General features: G+C 44.0%; 1 protein-coding gene across 4 annotated transcripts in view; it reads left to right on the top strand.

Annotated features, from left to right (window-relative positions):
- The window catches only part of samd12 (sterile alpha motif domain containing 12), an 81,655-nt gene that overhangs the window by 30,917 nt on the left and 26,144 nt on the right, over positions 1-24,594 (top strand). The window contains exon 5 of one of the 4 annotated variants that reach the window (XM_057020364.1): positions 18,672-18,694. The exons of the other annotated variants lie outside the window; for them this stretch is intronic. Within the exon in view, the coding sequence (XP_056876344.1) occupies positions 18,672-18,679 (8 nt within the window). The 3' untranslated portion in view covers positions 18,680-18,694. Of the gene's footprint in view, positions 1-18,671; positions 18,695-24,594 lie in introns of those variants that run through there. 4 annotated transcript variants of the gene reach the window in all.

Raw genomic sequence — 24,594 nt, 5'->3', positions numbered from 1 at the left:
AATGAGCGATGCTGGTAGTTTCCCGCTGCTGCAGATTTATTGCCTCGCTCACTTCACCCCTGCGGCCGCATTCCTGTATATTAAAAAACAATAAATAATGAAGTTTACCCTGCAAGTTCAGCACCTCAGGTCTTTTAGAGATGAACACAGCAGTGCTAAATAACAGTCAGGGTGGACTATTGATATAATAGTAGGGGTCGAAGCCCTCAAATGGATGCCGTGTCCCTGCAGGTCCCCGCTGGGGAGGGTGACGGCAAATCTGCCCTGCTGCAATTTCTGCAAGCAGGAAAGATGCAAACGTTATTGCAGCACATCAAAGTTGTACCTAATGATGAGATAGCACAGATGGTAGCACACTCCAGAGGAACGCGTGCCGTGCGTTTACCGCCTCGCTTCAAAGACTGGTGGTCGGGGGGGCCGGGGTCTTTGTAGATGAAAGATTTTATCCGCCGCCTCACTTTTTTTGTCACTTTAATAAAGGTGGCAATTAACAACCGCTCTCTGTATTGATTTAAAAGAGTAATTTCTTTGTTCAACAGTGTCTGTAAACACAATATTGGGATTCTCATTATTACGCTGCAATACTTCTAATCTAATATTCTACTTTAATTAATATTGTATTCCACAATGTGTATTATATCCCTAAAAATAGTCAATCACATGCATTTAATCTTATCCTAACTTTTCCTGACACCTAAATTGATTAGGTTTCTTTTTTTTAATATATCTATCTTGCATTAGCATGTTTATATCTAGTTCCAATCACCACAGTATAATTGTGTCATAATATTGGGAATTTGGTTGGTTGCCATAAGTCTTATTTATTATCTTATATGATATAACTGAATGTGTAATATTGCTGTGCATTAAAAAGGAAAAATGGCATGGCTGCATAACGCTCGGTTAAACACAGTTAGGGACGAATAAAAATGTGTGATGGATATAATTTCAGCTGCAGCAGCTCGAATCGGCTCCAAATTAACCCTTAATAATGGCTGAAATAAGAGAGAGAATCAGCCATGGGAATGAATTATGACAAATGTTGTGTCGTAATATTCTATATTACCGTATATATGGGTGTGGGGGTCATCAAACCCAAATATAAATCTTATTATCAATAACTGAAGATTTTGTTCGTACTAGTCTGTTTCATAAGGGTGGTTTATGATATATTTTAGAGGTTTTTGCAGTTATTGGCATTCTGATCTTCTGGTAGTATATTTATTCTTTTAAATGAGATCAAATGCTCTCTAGCGACATTGATTTTAAAAACGCCACTTAAATCTCTTTAGGGAAATCTCAGTAAACTAAGGAATTTCTCCAAAAAGGCCCGTCTTTCCTGTTTTCCTCAGTGTTACGCTAGTTTGGACGCGCGCTGCGTAGGTGTGACGCCAGTTTGAGTGTTTATGGAGTATCACATGCACGCACAACAATGCTAATGGTCCACAAAGGTCCACAAACCCAGCGGCTCTTGCATGGAGTCACGGCTGCATGTGACAGTTTTACTGCCGCCTAATTTCCCAGTTGTAATGTGGTCATGGCTCCCAGTTGTGTCCGTGCATGTGTATGCTAATAGCATGACTTCTGTCATCTATCACCTGCAGGCACCTTGTAATTAACCCGTGTGCGTGCACGTGCATGCGTGCACGCTGCGGTGTTTGCCGTGACCTCTAACATTCAGATGATTGTGTACACAACCGTAAAAACGCACACCGCTCAGTGTCTATAATTATGCAGATGGGGAGAAAGTATATGGCTAATGAGCAACACAGTCTGAGTCCCCCCCCCCCCCCCCCCCCCACCCATGTTTCATGAGTCACTAATAGTTTCATTTGCAGTAATTGGTTCCGCCTGCAGCCGTGACTCATAACAAAGGCAGTTGGGTGTAAAACAAATGTACGACACCTTTTGTGTCCACACAGAGAGCCCTTTGGTAACCGAGCCAGGTCTCGACAAACTTGACCTTTCACTTTTCTCATCTCCAGCTTTTCCACCATGTTGCAGCCTTTGATTACACAGAGTTATGGCGTGTCAGCGTTTTAACTGCCGCCGCCATAAAACGGGAGCAGGGAACTCATAAGATGAAGACGGGACGGGGCCTCTGCTGTGACAGCCATTTACTATCCTGGCAATGCAATATTTTAGTACAGTGCACACATAAAGATACGCGACAGCGTTCGCTGCAGATATTTACGAGAGCCAAACTTTATTGGCAAATTATCAATGTAAAACTTTCTTCCATTCGCATGATTCATGCTGAAAACCTTACAAGAGCTGCTAACCTCAGCCCCTGATGCAGTTTTCTTTGGTTTGTTTGTCCTTAAAAAATGTCTTTGAGTGCAGTTGGAAGGCCGACGCGCACACAAAGGCTCCGCTGGTCCGTCAGTGACTGCAGCATTCCTTGGTTAGCCTGCTGGTCCAGGCTGTCATGGCTAACAAGGAGACCCTGAGTGGGATGATGTTTGTTATGGAGATTAAATTTAGCGCAGTGTTATCACTTTTGGATAGGTTAGAAGCCATTTTTGATAGACAACAGCAATGTGTATTTATGGTCAGCGAAGCAGGATAAACATTAAAGAGAAGATGTTTGAATACTCCCGAAGCATTGTGGGTGACGAGATTGTTTCTTTACTTTTCCGGTTTATTCGCCATAAAGACGTTGGCAGAGCTGGTCCAGTGTTTGTGTTTGCTTGGCCTGATGATATAAATACCTCCTGACAGGAGTTTGACTCCGAGCACTTTCCCATCGATTCAGATGCAGTTTACGGAATGTTCTGCATAAACTTTATCATCTCTTTCTCCGCCGCCCACATCATTCTGGCTCAACCGCTCGGAGCCGGAGGTCGCGGTGCAGCAGCAGCACCTATTTTCCCCTGTCGCACATGACGCGTTTGATCGAAGGTAACTGACGAGGAGGCTGGCGTGAGTCACTTTTTGTTTTGCACGTTGTGGATCCGTGCATGCTCATTTGGTCTGCGGGCCCACAGGAAGCTGCGTTTGGCTTCCCAACACGAAGATGTTGATCCACGACTTTCCGCCAGAAGCCTGTCGCCTGAGGGATTAGCAGGATGAGGGTTCCCTATCTGTGAGGTCAGCAGTCGTATTTTCACATTTCGCTTGTGAATTAGTCGATCATGAAAAATGAGGTACTTCCATTCATGGACCTGCAGCCGTCTGGTGAAGACCTTATTCCGAGTCTGCTCCCGTCGTCATGGGGAAATGGTCGCGTTCAGAATTCACCTGGCGAACTGGCGCCGTTCACCGTAGTTTTCCTGAGTTTGAGGGTTTGTGATGACCTCAGGGGGTGGAAGTTGTCTGCAATGACATGACTGGAACAACATCCTTCAGTTTCTGCTCCAGATCTTCTAGCTCAGCTTCCAAGCACCCATGTTCCCAGTTAGCTGTTTGTGTTCCCTTCTCAACAGATTCCAGGTTGGAATTGTCTCCGTGAGTATTTAAATTAAATCCCGCTCACACCTGATATACAGGATCCCACAACCCACACGTGCCACCAGCGCTGCTATTCTTAGTCACTCCCTCAGTGCTCATTCCTCCTCCCGTGTGTCCTCTGGGAGATTTCTCCAGACATCCGAAAGCGTAGCTGCTGTAATTAATGTCCTGCACAGAGGAGCTGCTCATGACTCTCAGTCATAATCTGCCAGGTTATTAGAAGGTGAGATTCAGCTACTTCCACTTATGTGCTTCTCTCTGAGTGGAGCAGCTTGAGCTGTCATCATGATGTCCACTTCTCTGCGGACACCGTAGACAGTTCCGATGAATAGGAAGCACTACTCACACTCAGCTCACACTGTACTTCAGGGGGCAGCTGGTAATGTCATTTGCATTAATCTAATATTAATATTAATAATCTAATAAAGCATTACAGGTCCTGTTCCATATGTAACACAGTGGTAGGAGCCCCCAGACCCTCCGGGAACCACAACAGCTGACACTGATCAGGTAGTCGCCCAGCCAGCTAATGAACGGTATATGAATATAAAGTGTTTTTGTCTAAGGATATAGGGGTTTGAAAGTAAAAAAATAATTTGGTTTTCAGGCAAATTCCTTCTTTTTGTTTATTTTTACATACTAGAAATCACCTTTCACCAGATTATCAAGCTTTGGGTTTATCTGCTAGAATAAATCAGGAGACCAGGCCAAAAAAATGACGTTCCAACTTGATGGGCAACAGTTTATGTGTCGATTAAAAACAAGCAGAATGAGATTCTTCTCACCACAATGATAATTTAGCGAAACCATGGAAACGAGAGTCAACCTTTACACTTATCTGGCCCAAGAATCATTGCTGTTGGAGAATTATTATGCAATATTTTGTACTGCCAGTTCTTATTTTCACACACACTTACGGCCCCCTCCCACACAAACACCCCCCCACACACACACACACACGCACACACACATCTTTGCTCTGATAATATCTCACTTGCATAAAAAAGACACGACGCCTCCATTCATCCGCAGCTCAGGGTTACCATTGACAAATCCAAGGTTGTGTGTTGGCAAAAACAGGCCTCCTTCCTGTTTTTGGATGGATTTAACTTTCTTTTGGCAGTGAGCTCCTTCCCTCAGCGATGCGCTTGTTGATTGTCCTCCAGTTTAAATACAGACATCAAGCGTAGGTGCTGCAGATCCTAGAATTAAACATCCGGCCTCATTATTGGAACACGAGTATCTGGAACTGTTCTTGTTAATGAAAGAATATTTAAACTGACGGGAGATGTGCTGCTCTCCGCTAGCCGCTGGTATGGAAGCAGCTTTAAATTAGCCTGCTGTTTTTGCACGCCAGCCTCCAGTTCTCTGGTGGTTTCTTTGAAATGTCCTAATTTAAATCTGTCCTCTATACGCTGATGCTGAGGCCTCGTTAGATCTGGATGAGCCAATCACACGACTCCGGTGCTGCTGTTATGGATTCATTTTCATCTGTCAAATTGAACGAGGGCTTTGTTTGCCAAAGTCCCACTCAGTTGTTGGGATTGTGCTTTGGGCAGCTTCGCGACCCCACTGAAAGTTGGGTTGGACTGATCTGGATTTGACCTTTATTTTGATGAGAGAGACCTGGTTCTGATAGAACGAGCAGATGGCTTTAAAAAAAATAAAAATTTAATTATAAGAATTGGGACGTCTGGAGCTTGTAAGTGGTTCTGAGATAAATCTTGGCGCACAGAGGGGAAGACACATCTGTGACCCCCACCATCATCAGTTGTTGTTAGGCTCAGCTCTGGAGATGCCATCCGTCCTTCTGTACCTTCTCGTGGGGACGCTGCGTAAATGTCAGGCAGATGCTTCAGAGTTCGTCACAATATGCCATCCTATGACATCAGGTCATCATTTATTCACGCGTGCGCTGCCCTGAGCACCGTCCTCAGGCCTCCATAGATCCTGAAAGATCCATGAGGTAGAGTTTCCAGCCCTTTTTCTTGTTCTTTTGCTCCATCAAGAGCCGACCTTTGAAAATATCAGGTCTCTGTCAAAAGGAAATTATGCAGCCGCATGCTTTAATCCTGAGCAGCCGCCGACACCGCTGACTTATTCATTAAGTCCGTATTTACAGCACTGGCAGGATACACACACGGCACTTGAGGTCAATTTGACTGACTGGCTCCTTACAGGATGTTTTTCTTACAGCACCAGAACATGAGATGATGGTGAGACTGTTTATTGCGCGTTGCAGCTCTTTCGTTATTCTTCGGGCTTCATTTTCTCCTCCTTTTCCCCCCCTTAAGCCCTTTTCTGAAACGGCCTCTTGTCTCCGGCCAGCCGAGCAGCACTGCAGCACCAGGAGTATTAAGATCCAGACCCAGAAGGTTTCGATGGTATCAGCATTTGCAGCAAATTCAGGCAGCTCTTATATTTGCAGTTCCCAGTTTCATGATGGTCCTGCTGGGCTTGATGTCCTCCGGGGTTTGTTCATGAATTGTGCTAATTCATTTAGAAGCTGAATGGATCCAGAAGTGAAAAGCTACCGCTAATATTAACAGCAAACCCCATCATTAAAGTGGGCCATAGTCCCTCTGTGTGATGTGAGACCTGGAAAGCAGGCTTGGTTTTTCTACTAGAGGTAAAAGAAAAGAGAGAGAGGAACAAAAGAGGGGACCTCTGTGAGACAGACGCACAGAGGTTCAACCAACATCACACTCCAGGGAAATCTCAGCAGGCAATAATCCAGCCTGAGGTGTTCTGCTCCATCTTCGCCTCGCACAATTACAATACGACCACACAGATATTGAGCAGCCCCCCCACTGACATCTCTGACCCAACATGCTCCCTCACTGTAACCTGGTTTTATTTGAGTCAAGCAAACATGACATTAAAAACCATTTTAACCTCATTTGATGTCAATCTGACCAACAGGGCCGCCCCCTCATCTGAGCAACAATTATGGGCTGTTTCTGTCTGTCTCCAGTTTCTTTAATGGATAATAAACTCTTAACGACTGAAAATGTGAATGTGTGTGATCGCAAGTCGTCTCTGGACACTAAATGATTTCTTGAATGTCATTTTTGACAGCTTTTCTAAGCAGGAGCCCCCAACCCTGTTGGATTATGGTTTCATAGAGTGTGTGTGGGTGTGGGTGTGGGTGTGTTCTTGTACCTGCTCCATTTTCAGTCCTCACAACTTCAAAGGAGTTTTTGAAGATTAAGTTGTTTAAAGTCGTCGTTTTAAGGTTGAGGTTAGAATTGGGTTTAGGGTCAGGGTTTTAGAGGGTTAGTTGGGATTGTGGGGGTAAGGATCTGGGGAATGTATTACGTCTATGAAAGTCCTCACAAATATAGAATTACACGTGTGGGGATGAAGTGGATAACCTTTAACCTCTGGGAAAACCCCCGTTAGAGCTTCCTCGTCATGTAGGGCATCTGTGTTTGCCTGAACAACTGAATAAATATCTGCATGTAAATATTTACTTCAGTCTAATTCAAAGATTAATTTAAAGCCTGAGAAAGAAATTCAGCTTCAGTGGAGGTGGTGCAGAAAATAAATTAGTTTAGCAATCATTCATTTAATTTTAAATATGCTCACGTTTTTGTGCAGAAAATGCTTCTGTTCAATTTAAATGAATCTGAAACACACACACACACACACACACACCCTGGTATTTGCCCTTCACCAGAACACATATGATGTAAGTCAGTTGAGAAGATGAATCAGGCTAATGAAGCACCAGGGAGAAGACTTCAGAGTTTAGATGGTGTCAGCACTGGTGGAGGCTGAGACTAAAATCCAGCATCTGGAGAGGACTTTTTTTTAAAAGTGAAAATTATCCGACACACTCAATCCTCACTGTGACGGTAAAAGATTTAATAGGCAGATTTTCTGAGACATTCTGTTATGTATTATTCTGTGTGCAGCATTTGAAAGGAGCCTCTTCTCTCTGTGGGTACCCACCAGCTACCTTTGAACCTGTTTCCATCCTTTTCTCTCACAATCTGTGTTGGGCTGCTCAAGAATATGGATCTGATGAGCTGATAAACAACACTGACTTTTTTTTAGTTTTCTTAGCTGGGGCTAGCTAAACAAAGGTTAGCACGCTGAGCGTGAGGGTGGTGGAATGTTTGTGTAATAATGTATTCATTATAGTGTGAATAATCCCACACCGAACATACCTTCAGTTACATCACAGCAGCCTTTATTAGCTGGTCTGATTAGATGGTCTTGCGTGTTCATCATTTTAATGACTGTTTTAATGAATGTTATTATGCTGAGCAGCGAGGACACGTTCAAAAATGGCCTCGGAGACGCTTTCTGTGCGAAGGACTGGGTCTTTTATGGACGCTGGAGTATTCTGGGTGTTTTTGAGAACGTAGAATCCTTCAGGTTCAGCTTTCCTTCACTTTGACAAAAGGCTCAGTGTCATTTTCAAGGCAGAGTAAAAACTGGATATTTAGTCTTGGTCCATTTCTTTGCTTGACATGTGGGGAGAGAAGCTGAGATCTCTGGTGTCGCACAAACGTTTGAGCTGTAATTTATAATGTATTTAAAGACAGGAATGAATAATTCCTTTCATACTGATTATCTGTTCATCTTTAACTATTGTTCTTAGCAGCTAACAGCTCCTGATGATTTTTAACATAACATAAACCACCTGGAAATGAAAAAACAAATGGAAAGACACGTCGTGCTTTGAACCACTTTATGAACACAGCAGAAATTTCCAGTTGACTCTTGTATTTGTAAAAACCGTCCTGATAAGTTTTAAATGAACAGCTGCAGGCAGCTTATTCTTATTAATTGTGGGATAAATCAGCATGATGGAGACATATGTCTCAGTCTCGGAAGGGCAGCGAACATGGAATCATCGTTTTTGCTGAAGTGCACTTGAGCAATGTGAATTCTTGTAAACACGAAGGCCCGAACCTTCGTCCTCCACTGGAGAGCTGTGCTCGCCCTCCTGGCGCCACGCTGCACCCGCTGGAGGTCATCCAGACCTCTGTGCAGTCCCCCAACCGTCACCTCTGGACCGTCAGCGTCTAACTAAATATTCTCCGGATGATTAATAGAAAACATGATTCAGCCATGATGTTTTCATGTGCACTATTGCAGTATAGTAATTACTGTCAGTAAAGGTCATCTATTTAAACATCTGAACATATTTGATATAAAATATACCTCTAATATTAAAATATATACATGAAGTCTTTATGTAAAAGGTAAAACCTCTGTTGTGAGCATTGTATTTAAACAATTTGGTGTATTTTTCCCAGTTTATCCAAGAGGTTACTCCCTTGAGCAGCCTCTGTGCCAGGCTACAAGGCTCAGCATAAATCATTCCCACTCCATGAATCCATAATGTAAACCAAACCATGACTATTACATGGAATGTGCAAATGTAAGACTAATATATGATCAGGAGCTGGGTGTTCTTTACATTTATAATGAAAGGTCTGCAAATGTAGGTGCTCCATCATGATTCCTCATTATTAGCACGTTTCCATGAGCGTTCCTTCCCTCACCCCTCAACATTATGTCTGTTTTTGATAGATGAGAAAATATTTTTAACGTTTACACGAGTGTGTGGGTGGAGCTATGATCAGGATGGATGGGTGGGCAGCTTGAACATGAAGATGATTCACTGAGGAGCACAAATAACCACACATTAACATATCCACTGCTATTCTCTTAACGTGAGTGGAAATAACAAATATTCAAATCTAGTCTGGGCTTTAGCAAACAGACATTAGATATCTGGATCAACTACGTGTTAAGGTTTTTAAAATGAACTTGGTTGGTGTCTTTACTTTGTTGCTGGTCTTGTTATTGTTTCCATAGCGATATCACAGCATCCAGGGTCCAGCTATAATTGTACTATAGACCTCACTTTTTTCTGGGTCTTATTAGCATTAAATTGGTCCAGTTTGTGCCCATCCGTCTTCTCTAGCAGCCCAGAACTTGGGCAGATTAGAAACCAAAGTTCTCCGATATGTTGGGGGTGGTCGGTTACTTTCACCTCCTCCGTAATCCCATCAGGAGGTCAAAGCAATCTCTTGGTAATGGGCTGGCTGGAGGAAGGTGTACCCAAAGTCCCACCTTTCCCCGACCTCTGACAGATGCGCTGTGACCTCAGCGTGTGGACAGATGAAGGTCCGGTTAACCCTTCCCCCTCTGCCATCAGTACGAACGGATTAGTGGAGCACAGATACACTCCACCATCATCTCTGTCTCCACGAGCTGCTGATGACTTGGGAAAGGCAACAAGACTTGGGACCAGGAGTTAGTTTAGTGCATGTTAAACAGCACCACGCTGCTCGTTATTCAGGGGGAATACATTAATGATGAGGAGGAGGTTACACGCACTTCTGCTGCGGCTCGCTACCCTGCGACCTTGGGCTGCAGAAGCCAAGTTGAAGGTGTGGAACTTAGGAAATGCCAGAGGGTTTTCAGGCCTTTTAATAATTAATTGATTGTCTTTCTTTGTATCGCTGCTCATGTGGGATCAAACGGTGATGCAAATAAACCAGAGCAGGTCCAGAATGAGCCCAAACAGCAGCGTGAGACGCAGCACAACCTCACCCCAACTGGGCCAGGAGCACGGCTCCGGAAGAACTGCAGCCCCTCCACCATGAAGAGGCCAAACACCATCAGAGCGATGTTTCAAGACATTTGGCTTCAAATGAGAATTTCCATCATTGCCTCAACACTATCGACTATTAATTTTCCTTTTCATTTCATACGTTTGTTTTCTCGGCTTGTCTCTCCTGGTCTCATCACTCACATCGATCCTCCATTTTCCACGGCCTCTGTTGCTCCTTCCTTCTCTCTCTCCATTTTCTCCGCTAAAATCAGCCACAGCAATATGAGATTTTTAGCTAATGGAGAGTCACAGCCAGTCTGTCACACTGCCGGTGTGCCTGACTTTATTTATTTGCTGGGAGTCTTTTATACATATATGCTTGTGTGTGTATGTGGGGGGCTGTCAGTCTAATTCCATTTCTATGGCAGATGTGGACCTGCTGTTCTGCCTCAGCGTGTGTTTCGGCAGAGCTTCAGTTAAAGTGAACAGGCTCCGGGGAGCAGAGTGGGGCCCATCCATCCAGCGGCAGACACACACACACTTCGTTTCAGCGACTGATTGAGGGGTTCCGCCCTCACAGCCTGACAGCCCCCAAAGCCAGTCTGACGCCTGAAAGCAGATACATACATGCAGGATCACAAACCTCCTGAATCCAGCCTGATTGCAGTGCTGTGGAAGACGGCCTGATTATTTGGATTCACACTGTTTCCACCTGCTGGAAATTACATTTGGTGGAGACCGACGGCCTCCACGTGCACCTCCCAAACAGAAATGGCCCAACTTTGTCTTGGCTTGTTCTGCTTCATTTATATTGTTTCCACCTCAGCTCTTTTATGGCTATTAATCATAGTGGCATCTCATTTTTGCTGGTGTTTTCCTGGGAGAGGCTGCAGAATGTCGCTGTCGTATGACATTAACTCGTTGCCTCGTGGGGAATAAATATACTTAGGCTTGTGTGACTTCTGCTTGGCAGCAACACGGAGTCGGCTTCTCTCCCGAGGTCATAAACTAAATCTAAATGTTTACAGCCGTGCACAAAGACCGGAGAGGAATATGTCTCATAGGGCTGCAGTTTCGACTCAACTTTAAAGGATTTTGTTTTTCCCCCCTCCAGATTGTGCACTCACACTTCTGCTGAAGTAAAATAAAACCACATGACTTGCACCATTATGGGAATAAATCATCCTTATTATGAGGATGAGGAACAAGACTGGATTGAGCTGCATATTTAATACCGGTAGCAGGCCGGAGTTCTACCTCCTTGCAAATGCGCTCAGTCCTCTTCTGCGCTGTTTTGTTTTGGGAAAAATAGAATTTCAGACCATAACTCAACGAAAATTGTCAGAAACATGAAAGAAGTCCACAAACTATCTTGAGTCAAAGTCTTGGGAGTTTTTTAGTGCCTGCTTTTGATCATATCGGATTATCTTCATGAGCATGGAATCATAGATGCTTGAATTATTAATTTCTGGGCTTCACTGCCCTGAAAATAGATGTTTATGGTCCCATATCTCTTGCATATTTAAATAGTCTGATAACATTGGATTGTACATGCCGTCAAGTCTGAATTTTACACATTCTGCCTTATTTTTGTATTAAAAAGGAGCCTTTAAGCATGAACTTGCCCCCTACATTTAGGGTAAATATTCTTTGTGGTGCTACACAAAGCTTTTTTCTTCACTTGTTTCCTGATGATGAGCTGCTGTTGGAAGCCTGACTGATGTCTCCAATATCATCCCAAACTTTCCTCACGGTGCTTCGTGATGAATGACAACAACTGCTCTCTCCTCTTCCCTCCTGCGACCGTTTCACCGTGACGGCGATGGAAGCGCCTCCATTTACGGCGAGTCGCCACCAAATTGCCTGAAGAGGCAGCTTGTGTAATTGCAGGTTTGGGGCGAGGCTGCTTTCATGTCTGTGCGTCTTCAGCGTTTGAGCGAGTGCTCTCCAAAGTGTTGATTTCATAGCAGCAAAGGTTTTTGATGACCACATCACATTTGTACCTTGATTAAGATCTTGGTGTAGGGACAGTAATTATCTGCCAGTTTCTCATCTGAAACTGTGGAAAGGCTCCAGGAAGGGGGGGGGCATGATGATGCAGCTGCAGCAGATAAAAGTGGGGAAAGATGGATGGACAGAATCTGAGTGGCCATAAGACTGAGAGGAATGGTGCCAAACAAGACACAGCCTGGGAATTACAGCAGCAGGAACCTCTGACGTGTTTATTTTTTTTTCTGCTTGAGCAGATTTTTATATCCTACAGCGATGACACTTGTTTCACCTTCAGTATAGAAGGAACATATCTGCAAATCCCAGAAAATATACCACACTTCACTGAGTTTTACTCCTAGAAAGTGCGATTTTCTTTCCTCTTTCATCCCCTTTTTCTGGAACTATCTGCCTTTGGGAGGATGCACTTTTACCACTTAGTGTTCATCCAAATGGAAATTAGCCTCCAGAGACGGTTAAAGTGAAGCTTCTCACTTCTGCCGAAATGTTGCTGAGGTATAAAGGTCATGTCTGGGAAGAGGCTGGAGCAACGGCACAAGGTCCCCCTGCAGGGGAACCATGGTCAGCTGTATTTCTCCTGCTCTTTCTTTGACTGTTTTCAATATTATATCCAGTAAAAAAAATATATTTTCATATTGCAATTAAATTTGCCATTGAAAATAATAAAAACATCTTCAGAAATTCTGAAACCTTCTGGATTTCAGGTGAATATGCACCTGGATTTCGAGTTTACTGCTGAACATTGATCCAAACAGAGCTTCGGTTTCATGTTGAACTGGAGGAATCCAGAGTGTGTTTCACCATTAACGAAAGAAAGCGCGTCACATTTAAACGGCCGTAGTCGCCACGGGGGCCTTTCTGTGGGATTGTGGTGGCACCGCTGTAATAACTATGGGTTGTATGTAGACAAGCATCAACTATCCACATCTCATAACTTTGTCATAACTTTGCCAGAAATTGATGCCTTTGGCCTCTTAAAAATCACAGCCTGCACTCAGCCATCACTCACACCAGCAGATCTTGGAGATAAAGAGTCAGTTAGGCGGCTCAATTTGTCCATCAAACCTTCCCGGCTGGCTGAACTGCAGTTAAACTGATTGGAGGGGTGGTCGCCGTGTTTGGTTTAATTTCTGAAGCTATTTTGCTAACGTGGGTGTCAGATTCGGATGCTTCGTCTGCTCCGTGTCATGGCCACCCATCCATGAAAGGAAATTGCACATTTTTCTGCACGGCCAGTGATGAAGAGCGAAGAGCTCGTCTTTAATGAGAGCGGCTTCACCGCGGAACCCTCGTTTCATCCATCAGCACCTGCAGGAGGTCATTAAGATTTCACTCTGTTTTCACAGAGCCTCACCGTTATTTCCATGACGCATTCAGTGACGCTTTCAAGCAAATGCTGTTACCTCATTTGCTGGATTGTACACACACACTCACACACTTTCAAATGCCTGTAAAACACAGATGGAAAGTGTTGTAACTTTGCCGTTCCCGGTAATCTCCAATATGAACTCTTGTTGTTTACAGCAGCTCTGCATGAAACAACCCGAGAACATCCAGGCTGCGTGTTTGTGCCGGGGAAATGAAATCAGAATTCCCCAACCTCCACATCTGTTCATTCCACTTCATGCTTACCCTCATCCTATTTTTTGGAGGCTTCTTAAAGCCACCCTGTTTGTGTTCGTGATATAGTTATAAATGTTTAGATTATTAGATGTTTGGGTTATTTACTGCTACCACAATGACTGGAATCATATTACATATAGTAAATATTTCAGGGTTTTTTTTTTTACATTATTTGCTGCCATTTTAATGCTCTGATTACGTAATCTTTGATTTTCAGGAGGTGATATCAGTGTTGCTTTAGCAGCTTCTTCTGCTCCTCCGGAGTGGATGAGAACAGTAAGGAAGGACAATAAAACCCCGACAGGCAGCCAGTTTGTCCAGCGTTGTTAACTGGATCTATATTAGCCCAACATTTAGCTGCTGTACTGGAACAAACACTAAATTCTGGTGTTTATTGTCTGTGAGGTTACAAACCTCACAGGCCTTGAGTGGAGTTTCAGTGCAGCACGACAGGCGAGCCACATTTTTCTTTGAGGCTCTTTATCGTTGATCAGTTCATTAGTTGGACTCTCTCCATCTGGCTCCAACATTAGCTGCACTCATTTTCAGATGCTGTATGGAACTCACTCGCTCCTGATCGTTTGTAGGCCTCCTACTTTTCTCACCCCTTTAATACCGCCTTTGATCCATAAGTTCTTCTTGTCTTCTGGTCCGTCTTGCCTGTGTTGCTCCATCTGTCTGTACTTTTTTTGTGTTGATGTTTTTCCCTGCCAAAGCCGCCTCCTCTTCCTCCTCCTCCTCCTCCTCCTCCTCCTCCTCTACCTTTTATTTGGCAAACAGCTGATTGGTTATTGGGCCTGGAGCAGATGTTGTGTATTCCTGGAAGGGCTCCTACCTGAAGGTAACAACATTCCCAGCAAGAGCAGTTAGGAGTTGTTTCGGAGAGACAGATTAATAGTGTTTATTTGAATACATTTAATAGATAAAACAGAACTCTGGATTGTAAGACAATACATTTTTATAAATTACACAAGAGCTTCCTTCTACCTTTGTCATGTAATTTGATGTAAGAAAGAGGGATGGATGGGTAGGAGGGTGGGGGGAGGGATAGATGGAGGAAGGGATGGACGGGTGGGTGGAGGGAGGGAGAGAGAGATGGAGGAAGGGATGGATGGCTGGGTGGAGGGATGAGGGAGAGATGGGTGGATAGATGATTGGTGGATGGATGGATGGTAGAGGAAGGGAGGGAGGAGAGATGGATGGATGGATGGGTGGAGGGAGGGAGGGAGGGAGGAGGAGATGGATGGATGGATGGGTGGAGGGAGGAAGGGAGGAGATATAGGTGGATGAATGAGGGAAGGATGATGGATGGATTGGTGGGTGGATGGAGGGGTAAGGGAAGGAGGGCTGATCAATGGATGATGATGATGGAGGGATGGATGGCTGGGTGGAGGGAGGGAGGAGAGATGAGTGGATGGCTGGATGAAAGGATTAATGGATGGATTAATGGGTGGATGGATGGAGGGGTTCATGGATGGATGTAGGGAGGAAGAGAATGATGGGTGAATGGATGGATGATGGGAGGATGGATGGAGGGATTAATGGTTGGATGGAGGGGGGAAAGAAGGATGGATGATGATGGAGGGATGGATGGATGATGGATGAATGGATGGATGATGATGGATGGATGAATGGATGGATGATGATGGAGGGATGGATGGATGATGATGGAGGGATGGATGATGGACGAATGGTCTTATCAATGTATTATCAGTCGTTCTGCCCCTCCCTGTAAACACCGAGAGGTCAGACCCGATCCTTCAGTACTTCCTCTGGTACTGATTTCTCCTGGCTGGGATACATTTCCGTGGCAACGGCGGCATGTACCATGGCAGATGTCTCTCACTGTGCGATTAGTCAGCGTCAAGTAGGCGGTGAAAACAGGTGACACATTTATTTGCGGGCCTGCATAATTAGTCATCATTTGTCCAAATGTTGCTTCTCCTCACTTTTGCATCCAGGAGGTCTTGGTTTCAAATCTGAGCGACGGTTTTAGGAGCGGAGGTCGGTCCCCCCCCCTCCCTTCCACCAGTGGAACCGTCCATCCTCAGTCCTCATACACAGGTGTCCTGCAGAGAGAACGTCCACCGTCGGATTCCCTTTTATATTCGTATTAGCTTGCAGAAAATCAATGTTTGGCTGGAGAAATGACACAATAACACGTGATAAAAGGAAACAGGATGCATTTTTACTGACTTCACCACCGGTGGTATATTTAGAAATATACTGATCACATTTTTATTTGCAGTTTTACACATAGAAACTGAAGCATGATGAAAGCAGAGTCATGGAATTCTAATAAATCACCGTATTTCTTCTCTTTAGTTTTGGCCGAGGTTTATTTTATTTGACGTGTGTCTGCACATCTGTTCCAAGAACAAATTTGCTCCGAGCTCACAATAGAAGTTTGGAATATTTTCCAAAAACACAACTTTGTTTTGGTTTTGTTTTGTTTTTTTCTAATTTTACAAGAGTGTTGTCCATTCTTGTTGATAAAAGAGAATAAAAATCAATCCCAGTGTGTCCTTTGTCAGCTCTTGGTTTGTTTTCAAGGCTCGCTTTAATTTTCAAGGCCATCTTCCAGGGTCAGTGCCCTTCTGTTAGCAGCGTCATTTACTTTCATACCTGGGTAGAAGAAAAGGAAACAACATGTTCCGATGAGTTTCCATCAGTTGGAAGAAAATAAAGATGGACTCGGTACAAATCGTTGCCTTACGATTATCGTTAATGTTCCTCAATAGATTTGACTGTTTAGCAAAAAGTGAAATTGTCCAAGAGGTAAATGGGGGCAAAATGGACTGGTTATACTGGGATATTTGTATAAACATGACAGACACACTCTAATCCCCCAAGTTTTCTGTTTTGTCCCTCATCAAAGATGCAGAACTGCCATCTGCCAGCCGGTAGCAACGGCCGACACAGCTCTGTCGTCAGACTTGCTCTAATGTTTAATGTGCGTTCTAACTGCTCCTGACTGCCGGGTATACGGGGACTGGCACCCATTCTGTAGCGGTTGTATTGATGGCTAATGAATGTATACACTGGTTTCCCCCCAGGTGGTACTTAGCTATGTTCTCCAGAGTGGTTCTTTCCACATAGCACAAATTTTGATTAATATTCATCATATGGCCCCTCGTTGCCTGCAGTTTTCCTGTCAGTATCCATTGGGCCCTACACCTATCTTGACATTAGCATTGTATCCATTTACACTCAGCTGGTTTGATACAAAGCATGTTCAGCTGTGCAGAGGGTCAGGAGGCTCGCCGTAGCAGCGGCAGGTAGAGGCTCCCTGCTGGGATTCTAGGAGTCTTCTCATGTATGTAGACCCCCAACTGGTAAATATACATTTACCCGACAGCGCTGGCACTCGCTGAAGCACACAAATACGTAATTGAAGGTTATTTATGAAAATAGCTTTTTATCTATTAGTATATGAAAAACATGTACATGTTTATGTCAGCAGAGAGCAAATTTGTGTTGTTAGTTTGTGCACCAGAAATAGTTGTGAAAATGGCACAGACATTTGTTGCAGTACCAATGTACACCAGGGAGGCGCTGTCGCCTTCTGTTAACTAAACTGAGAGGGATTTTTGTGCATTTTAGAACACACTTTAATTATATTTGTATTGTTCACATGTAGAAGAACTTTAATGAGCTTTTAAGAAAGCTGAGGTGTGATAATGATTTTTTTTTACTACTTTCCAAATGATATGCAGTCCTTTTTCATTGGAATATAAATGACTACCGCTTGAAGGGCAAACATATTTATTCTTCACGGTCTTTGCTGACATTGAACCATCTCATGGGGAAACTCTAGAAGACAGAGCACCCACAAAGTTCTCCACCCACAATAGATGACGTGGCTTGTGGCTCTGCAGCCTCAACCATCCTGTCTGTTGAGTGAAGGAAATTAATTCCTCTTTACCGCCTGCAGATACTCACTTTTGCTCAACCCTGCTGCTGTTATCATTAGTTGGTCTTTACTCCTCTCCCACACAAACTGAACGCTAACAGTGCGCACATAACATGATGTGACTGGGGACACAAAAATGTACAAAATAACCCAAAGACATGAATTCCTGTCAGAGTTTATCCAGGGCAAATGATTTGTTATCCCTCAATGCTTCAAATGTTACATCATGTTTGTTTGGGTTAGGGTTAACTGATTGCTTTTCAGATTACATATTGCATCCAGATACTGATGCACCGCAATCGTTATTAGGAAGCATTAAAGTCAGTGAGAAACAAAATGCAATCATGGGTAACATGTCAGTAAGAGCATTTTAATGCATGCAGCTATTCAGATTCTGGGTGCTGGTGCACATGCTAATGGTGGCTAATATTCCTTCAATTTAGTCAACTTTTGACTCTTCCTCTTTTTGTTAGTTAGCTTTAAAGAGAAATATTCTATTATGAGCCTGAAATTTCTGATGAAAGTGCGCTCTGTTCAGCAGCAGCATGTGGCCGGGCCCCATCACACTGGCCCCTAATTTAAACTCCTCTCCGGCCCACTTTGAATGTCACCAAAATTATTCTGCTCCAAGCCGCTGCACAAACATACGGCACGGCTAATTTACAATTTAGACTAATCTACAATAACAATTGGCTGTTTGTGCTAGTGGCTGTTAAGGACCAGATAACAGCAATCCAATGACCATAAAAGCACAGTGAGTGAAGCATCCGTAACGTGGAGAACACAAATGAAAGAGTGCACTTGAAGCTCAAGTGCACTAAAGTATAAATGGGTTCAATTAAGAGCTGGGTAGCAAAATACATACTGAACATATGAGCAGGACCACACTGGACATGTGGTAGTTCCACTGCTTCCAGTTGAATTACAATGACTTCAGTTGTGGTTTTGTTCATATTTTCTTTTGTCTTCTATGTTGATAAATTTGAGGAATATTTAAGTTGATTTTCTAAAAATTATCTAGCCTTTTTTCAAGCTTACAAACCCCCTCTTTGTCCTGTTCTCCTGCCCATTAATGCCATTTGATGTGCTTGTTCTCAGGAGCATAACAACAGACCTGGTGTGCAGCAGTTGGACAGTGTGAACTACAGTTAGCGTGACAGTCGCACATATTCAGGCTAAAACTATAAGTAAGACCATTCTGAGATGTTTTTTAATGTTGCAGATACTTGTAAGACATAATGAGCAAATGCTCACTTTAAGGTGAATTTGAACAAATGCTAATATGTGCACACATATACAGCATAACTGAATCTTGGAATACTAACTCTAAGCTACCTACTCACCAGTCCCGTCGCTCTGGCCAGCAGCATCTGTAAACAAAGACAATTTATTATATTTTCTCATTTAAAACAAATTAAAGAACTATTCAAAGACACCTCTGGCCTACAGCGCCCACATATTTACATCATGCACGTGTCCATGCTCCAGATCACATTGGCAACACTGGAACAAATGACTGTATTCCAGCGTTTTGGAACCAGTTGTTTGTTGGTTGAGTTGACTTTTTATTTAATTACCAGACAAGGAAATCCGTTTAGACTTGAATTCCCAGGCCCACTAAAGGAGAATTAAAGTGTTTCCCAAAGTTTTCGGAGAAGAAAACGTAATTTTCCTTTCATGGTGATTGGTTTTGTCTCTGAACGAGAACGAGGAAAGCTTACGCTCTCCTCGAGTAAATCATCTGAAGTAGCAATAGGCAGCGTCGCTCCGAAGAGAACAGCTAGAGCTTTACTTCTTTAATACATTTGGTATATTGGTGGAATTGAGCAGAGTGTATATATTATTTCAGTGCTGCACTTTGGTGACTGCATCCAACTGCTGAGAGCTTATTCTGTGTGTTGTCACTGCAGCGTGAAAGAGAGTAATGATGCCATCAGTGGAAATGGTGCCTTCAGGGACACAACAAATGCATGCGTCAGATTAAATGGAAATTGAGAAAAACACAAAGAACATGTCTTTGCTTTTTCCTCCCTCAGCAGCTTGCTTATGATCATTTGTAAGTCATTTTAGTGCCCTATGAAGGTGACACGGTGATTTAAACATCTGCAGACACTTGAAGTAAAGATGGGTAACATTCACGATACGTTTGCTGGGAGTGAATTTTCAGCAATGATATACTTACTTCAGGACATGTCCATAAGTTACTACGTTACCAGGCTAATTGCTAGTTTGGCTTAAACTTTTTTGTATCATATTGAAGTTCTATTTTTTTAAGTAAATAACAAGTGAGAAAGGTTTGTGACTGACAGAACGTATGTTCAAACCCATAATGCAGGTATTTCCCCGAATAGACCTTCCAAAATCAATACATCACCCCCTCTGTTGAAAGCCAGGTCCCTGCAGGCCACTTTCTGTAGGACCAAGATCTACCACACCAGGCATGATCCAGGGTGCACTCTGAGACAATCTAGCACACAGGTGTCAGATGCTTGCAGGTAAAGTGGTCAGGTGGCTGATATAGTTACAGAAACTGCTGCACCCGTCTTATTGTACTGGACACTCTGACGTCAAAGTGGGACACGCCTCCAAAGGTGGGGGAGGATGACCATGCTGAGATCCTGTGGGACACCCCTGATGCAGACTGACATACAGGTGAACCCGCTGGACATCGTGCTGGTGGACAAAGAGGAGAGAAGGGCTGTAGCCACACACCTGTCAGGTCCCAACGACAGCAACATCGGGAAGAAGGAGCAGGAGAAATCCCAGTGAAGACAACAGCCCTTGTAGTCATCACAGGACTGTTGTGGCTGCCCAGAAGAGGAACATCACAGGGAACATCTAAATGCTGTAGGACCCTCAAGCTCTCAGGAGGCCCCACCAGGGATGAAGGACAGCCCAGGGAAAGAGCTAATACCAATCCAGCAGAAGTCACATGAACTCATGATTTAATCACATTTGTGTTTCTGAACACAGCAGAAAAATGTCCACTCGTTCCACGTACAGATACTTCTGTGGTGTCGTCATAAGCATTCGATGCATCGTACAGTAAACCCAGGTATTGTTTTTCGTAAATATCAGCCAGAGCTGAATCGGTGCGGTGTCCCTGGGCGGTCTTTAACCTGACAAGCGGTGTGTGTGTTTGACGGTCTCAGGGTCGGGACAGAAGGTGACACGCAGCGCCGCCCTCTCATCGCAGAGCTGCTCACAGTTGGCGAGGGAAGGAGGAGAGAAATAAGAATCCATTACCGCTCTTGCAAAGGGAAATGAGACTTGTCAGTGTGCATGAACCATTGTGTCATGTGAGGTTATTCACAAGGAGAGAAGAGTAAATACGTTTCCATCCCTCACGCTGGCATCTACAATACCTCTGTCTTCCCCACTGCCGAGTCATCACATTTCTTCAGAAAAATGAGATCCACGGTGCCGTGAAGACTGATAATCCTCCTTAACCTCAGCCTTGGAAACACTCACCTCCAGAGCGCAGCTCAACCCTATTATCTGGGCTCCTTGAGCTCTCTTACATCTCTTACATCTTCCACTGAAGTGCTGTTAACTGTGAACACGCCTACTCTGTAGTCTTCATCAGACAATCTGTCAGGGGCCTCGTTTCCTTCAAGTACGCTTTAACGTGCGCTCCGCAAGCCAGTTTTTAGCTTATAGTGCTTCAATAGTGCCTGTCCTGTAACGAACATTTGTCATTCACTGGAGTCACCCCAACAACACATCCTAATGTGGTAACAGGGCAGGTTGAGGAAACTCTGGTGCTCTGAGGGACACTTAAAATGAAGGATCGGTGCAGATATTTACAGCTTAAGAATGAGCTCCTCCTCTTAGACTGTGCACAATATGTCCTGTAATTATGAGCTTGTTACGAGGCATTCTATAATAAGCCAATTAAAGCATTGTGATTCAATCAATGACTTTGTTAATTATCTTATTCTCATAATTGAGGCACAACTATGAACACCATATGCTCGCCATATGTGTTTTTCTGTAACCTTTAATCATTTCACATTCTTTGTAAGACATTTATGCTTGAAACTCTTCAGCCGCCTGATGGTGCTATATTCATGTCAGCGCAGTCGGAGGGACGGGTTCAGTAGCCCCAATAACAATGAGGAAGATGAAACAGCGTAGGTTGTTCTCCATCCACCTGTGATTTAAAGAGCAGCGTGGACAGTTCAGAACACGCACCGACGTGTGTCAAACACACGCTAAAATGCTGAAAATCTCGCTGTTTATAGTGGGGCCATAGGTCTTCGGGCTCTCGGTATCACAAGGTTGTGTAGCATTAATCAAGTCAGTGAGGAACCTGTTTACTCGATCTGTCTCTGCGTGGGTAAATGTGCATGTTCTCCAGCCTAAAGGATGTTCATCCATCCCATCCTGACAATGAGATTTCTGTGGAACACCTTCATTAAAGTCTCCTGATCTTCAAACTTAACCAAATTTAAACAATAGGGTTAAAGGGCTGATGGTCAGAGTCAGACTGGCTTCAGATGTCCACAGTGATGGAGAGGCAATGTATGGTCACTTCAATGTATAGTATGGTTGCAATAAAGAGGGGATTTGATATCATCAACCCTCCAGTATAGGGCAGCATCTGTGTTTGAGGAATGCCCGTAGTTGGATTCATCTGTGAAGGTTATTGTGATAGAGTTGGACCATGTGACCATGTTCCCAGTGATGGGGCAGCCACAGTGGTCCTGGGAACGAGAGACCGGATGAAATCCTCCAACTAAATAAATGAACGCTGCAGCTATTTTGAAGCTGAAGTGTGAATGCATCATCTTGAGCCTTGCAGAGTTCCAAGCCACAGCAGCCACATGTGGGAATACCTCCCCTTCCTCACCCGCCGCCCCCCCCCCCCCCCACACACACACACACTCTGAATTTTCTGCTTTCTCCCGTCTTTCATACAGTAGCGGCCTCCATTCTGAGTGTTTTGTGTGAACTGAACCCTCTTTGGGGTTTCCTCCAACTTCTATTATAATAACAAGTATTTGAACATTCCTGCTTGGAATGTTGCAAAAGTTTGGAGGATACTATTAAGGCACGGCAGTTCATCTGGCATCTCGCACTTTCTAAGCTACTGTGTAATATTAAAGGCTAAATTGCTTTTAAAAACTGTTGTCAGGTTACATAATCAGCACCTGAAAAGATCCTAGTGAGTCAGGGAACAGAGAGGCAGCATATCCAGCTATTGAGGAATGAGAGTGGGAAGCAGATGGAATGAGACCACAGGTTCTGAGAGGACAGATCTGTGTTTGGTGCAGCAGTCTTTGATGTGGACAGGTGTCAAACCTGGACGGGAGGAGTCAGCTCCAACCAACCGTCCACACCAGGTTGGACTAGAGCAGGAGCTCAGGTGTCAGGACAAGGCCAGGAGAGTCCCTGCAGGTCATCAGGCATCAACTAACGGAATAAAGGCTCAGTCCAAGATGTCGACATGATCCGTCCCGAGATTCCGTCCTGACGCGCTGACGATAATAAAATCCTGTCGAGAAGCCTTCTTCCTCGCGTCTTCACTAACAGCAGTTTCTGAGCACAGGAGAGTTCACCAGAGTTCACTAGTGTTCACCACTGTTCACCACAGTTCACCAGTGTTGAATGATCAATAAAGTTGAGGAGATTTTACATTTTATTTGTTTTCAGTACTTGAATGATCACAATCGCTATATGAGAAACTACTACTCCTACTACTACTAACACTATTACCACTACTACTACTACTACTACTACTACTACTACTACTGCAAATTACAGAGTGCTGAACTTTTTCTCTGGAGCAAATTCTACTGTTATCACGCCAGGGATGATTCCTCTCAGCGAAACGACTTCCTCATCTTCAAATTACAATTAATGGAGGAAAATGCAAAATAAAATACAAATTGAAGCTCCTCTAATTGGAAACACAAATATAGTGTGAGAGACCAAATACTGGAATTCGGGGTCAAACGTGCAGCTCCATGGTTGGTCTGTGGTTGGTTCCTGATTGGATCCTGGTTGGTCCGTGGTTGGTTCCTGGTTGGTTCCTGATTGGATCCTGGTTGGTCCCTGGTTGGTCCGTGGTTGGTTCCTGGTTGGATCCTGGTTGGTCACTGGTTGGTTCCTGGTTGGTTCCTCTGGTGCTGAGTTGGACAGTTTGTGTGCGCAGATGTTTGTGCAACGGTGCTGTTGAGCAGCACTTTATTCAGAGCGCAGATGCATCCTAATCATTGTTGAGGTTTCTAGTGTTTCACCTCAATCAAACCACTAACTAACTACCGCTGGTGTCTGAGCCTTCAGCCACGGAGACAAATAACTCCATCAGTGCAAATTCATCTCCTAGCTTTGCTGCTAAACACCCTCAGTCACACAAGATGTAAAGGAATAAAGAACTGACCCTGTGTGTGTTCTCTGTACGGAGTACCATAATACTCATTCTACTAGCAAAGTGGGGACATTTTGGCTGGTCCTCACAACTTAAAGGACTGTTTGAGGGTTAAGATGTGTGTTTAGGGTTGGGCTTAGAGAAGGGGTTAGGGTTATGGGGTTAGAAGCTGGGGCTAGGGAATGCATTATGTCAGTGAAAGTCCTCACAAAGCTAGAAGTACAATGTTGTGTTTGTGTGTGTGTGACCCTGAAAATATATACAAACTTAGAAGTCAGAACCAAGGCTGTGTTTGGAGCCACGACTCCTCCGTCTGCAGTATAAAATAGACTCATTTCCTTCACCTCAGTGGAATTTGCTGATCGGGAGCTTGAAGAGATAGATGGAGCGAAGGAGAAACCTCCCCTCAGTTGTTTATGTTGTTGAGCAGGCGGTTTTGCTTGGAGGTGCAGAAATAGATGGCCTATTTTGAACACTCACAAAGACGAGACCCCGTAAATCTGAACCCAGGACCGTTCAGAATCCAACCTGAGACGCCCGCCAGGTGCCAGTGCCCAAATATGTGCAGCAATGGCCGTGCGAACGCCTAAATCAACAGGATGAGCTGCAAGAATGTCTGGGTTTTTCACTTTGCAGGGGCAAATATGA

Source organism: Takifugu flavidus, chromosome 21, assembly GCF_003711565.1.
Source record: "Takifugu flavidus isolate HTHZ2018 chromosome 21, ASM371156v2, whole genome shotgun sequence".
NCBI classification, from domain to species: Eukaryota; Metazoa; Chordata; class Actinopteri; order Tetraodontiformes; family Tetraodontidae; genus Takifugu; species Takifugu flavidus.
This window is presented reverse-complemented; position numbering and strand designations above follow the sequence as displayed.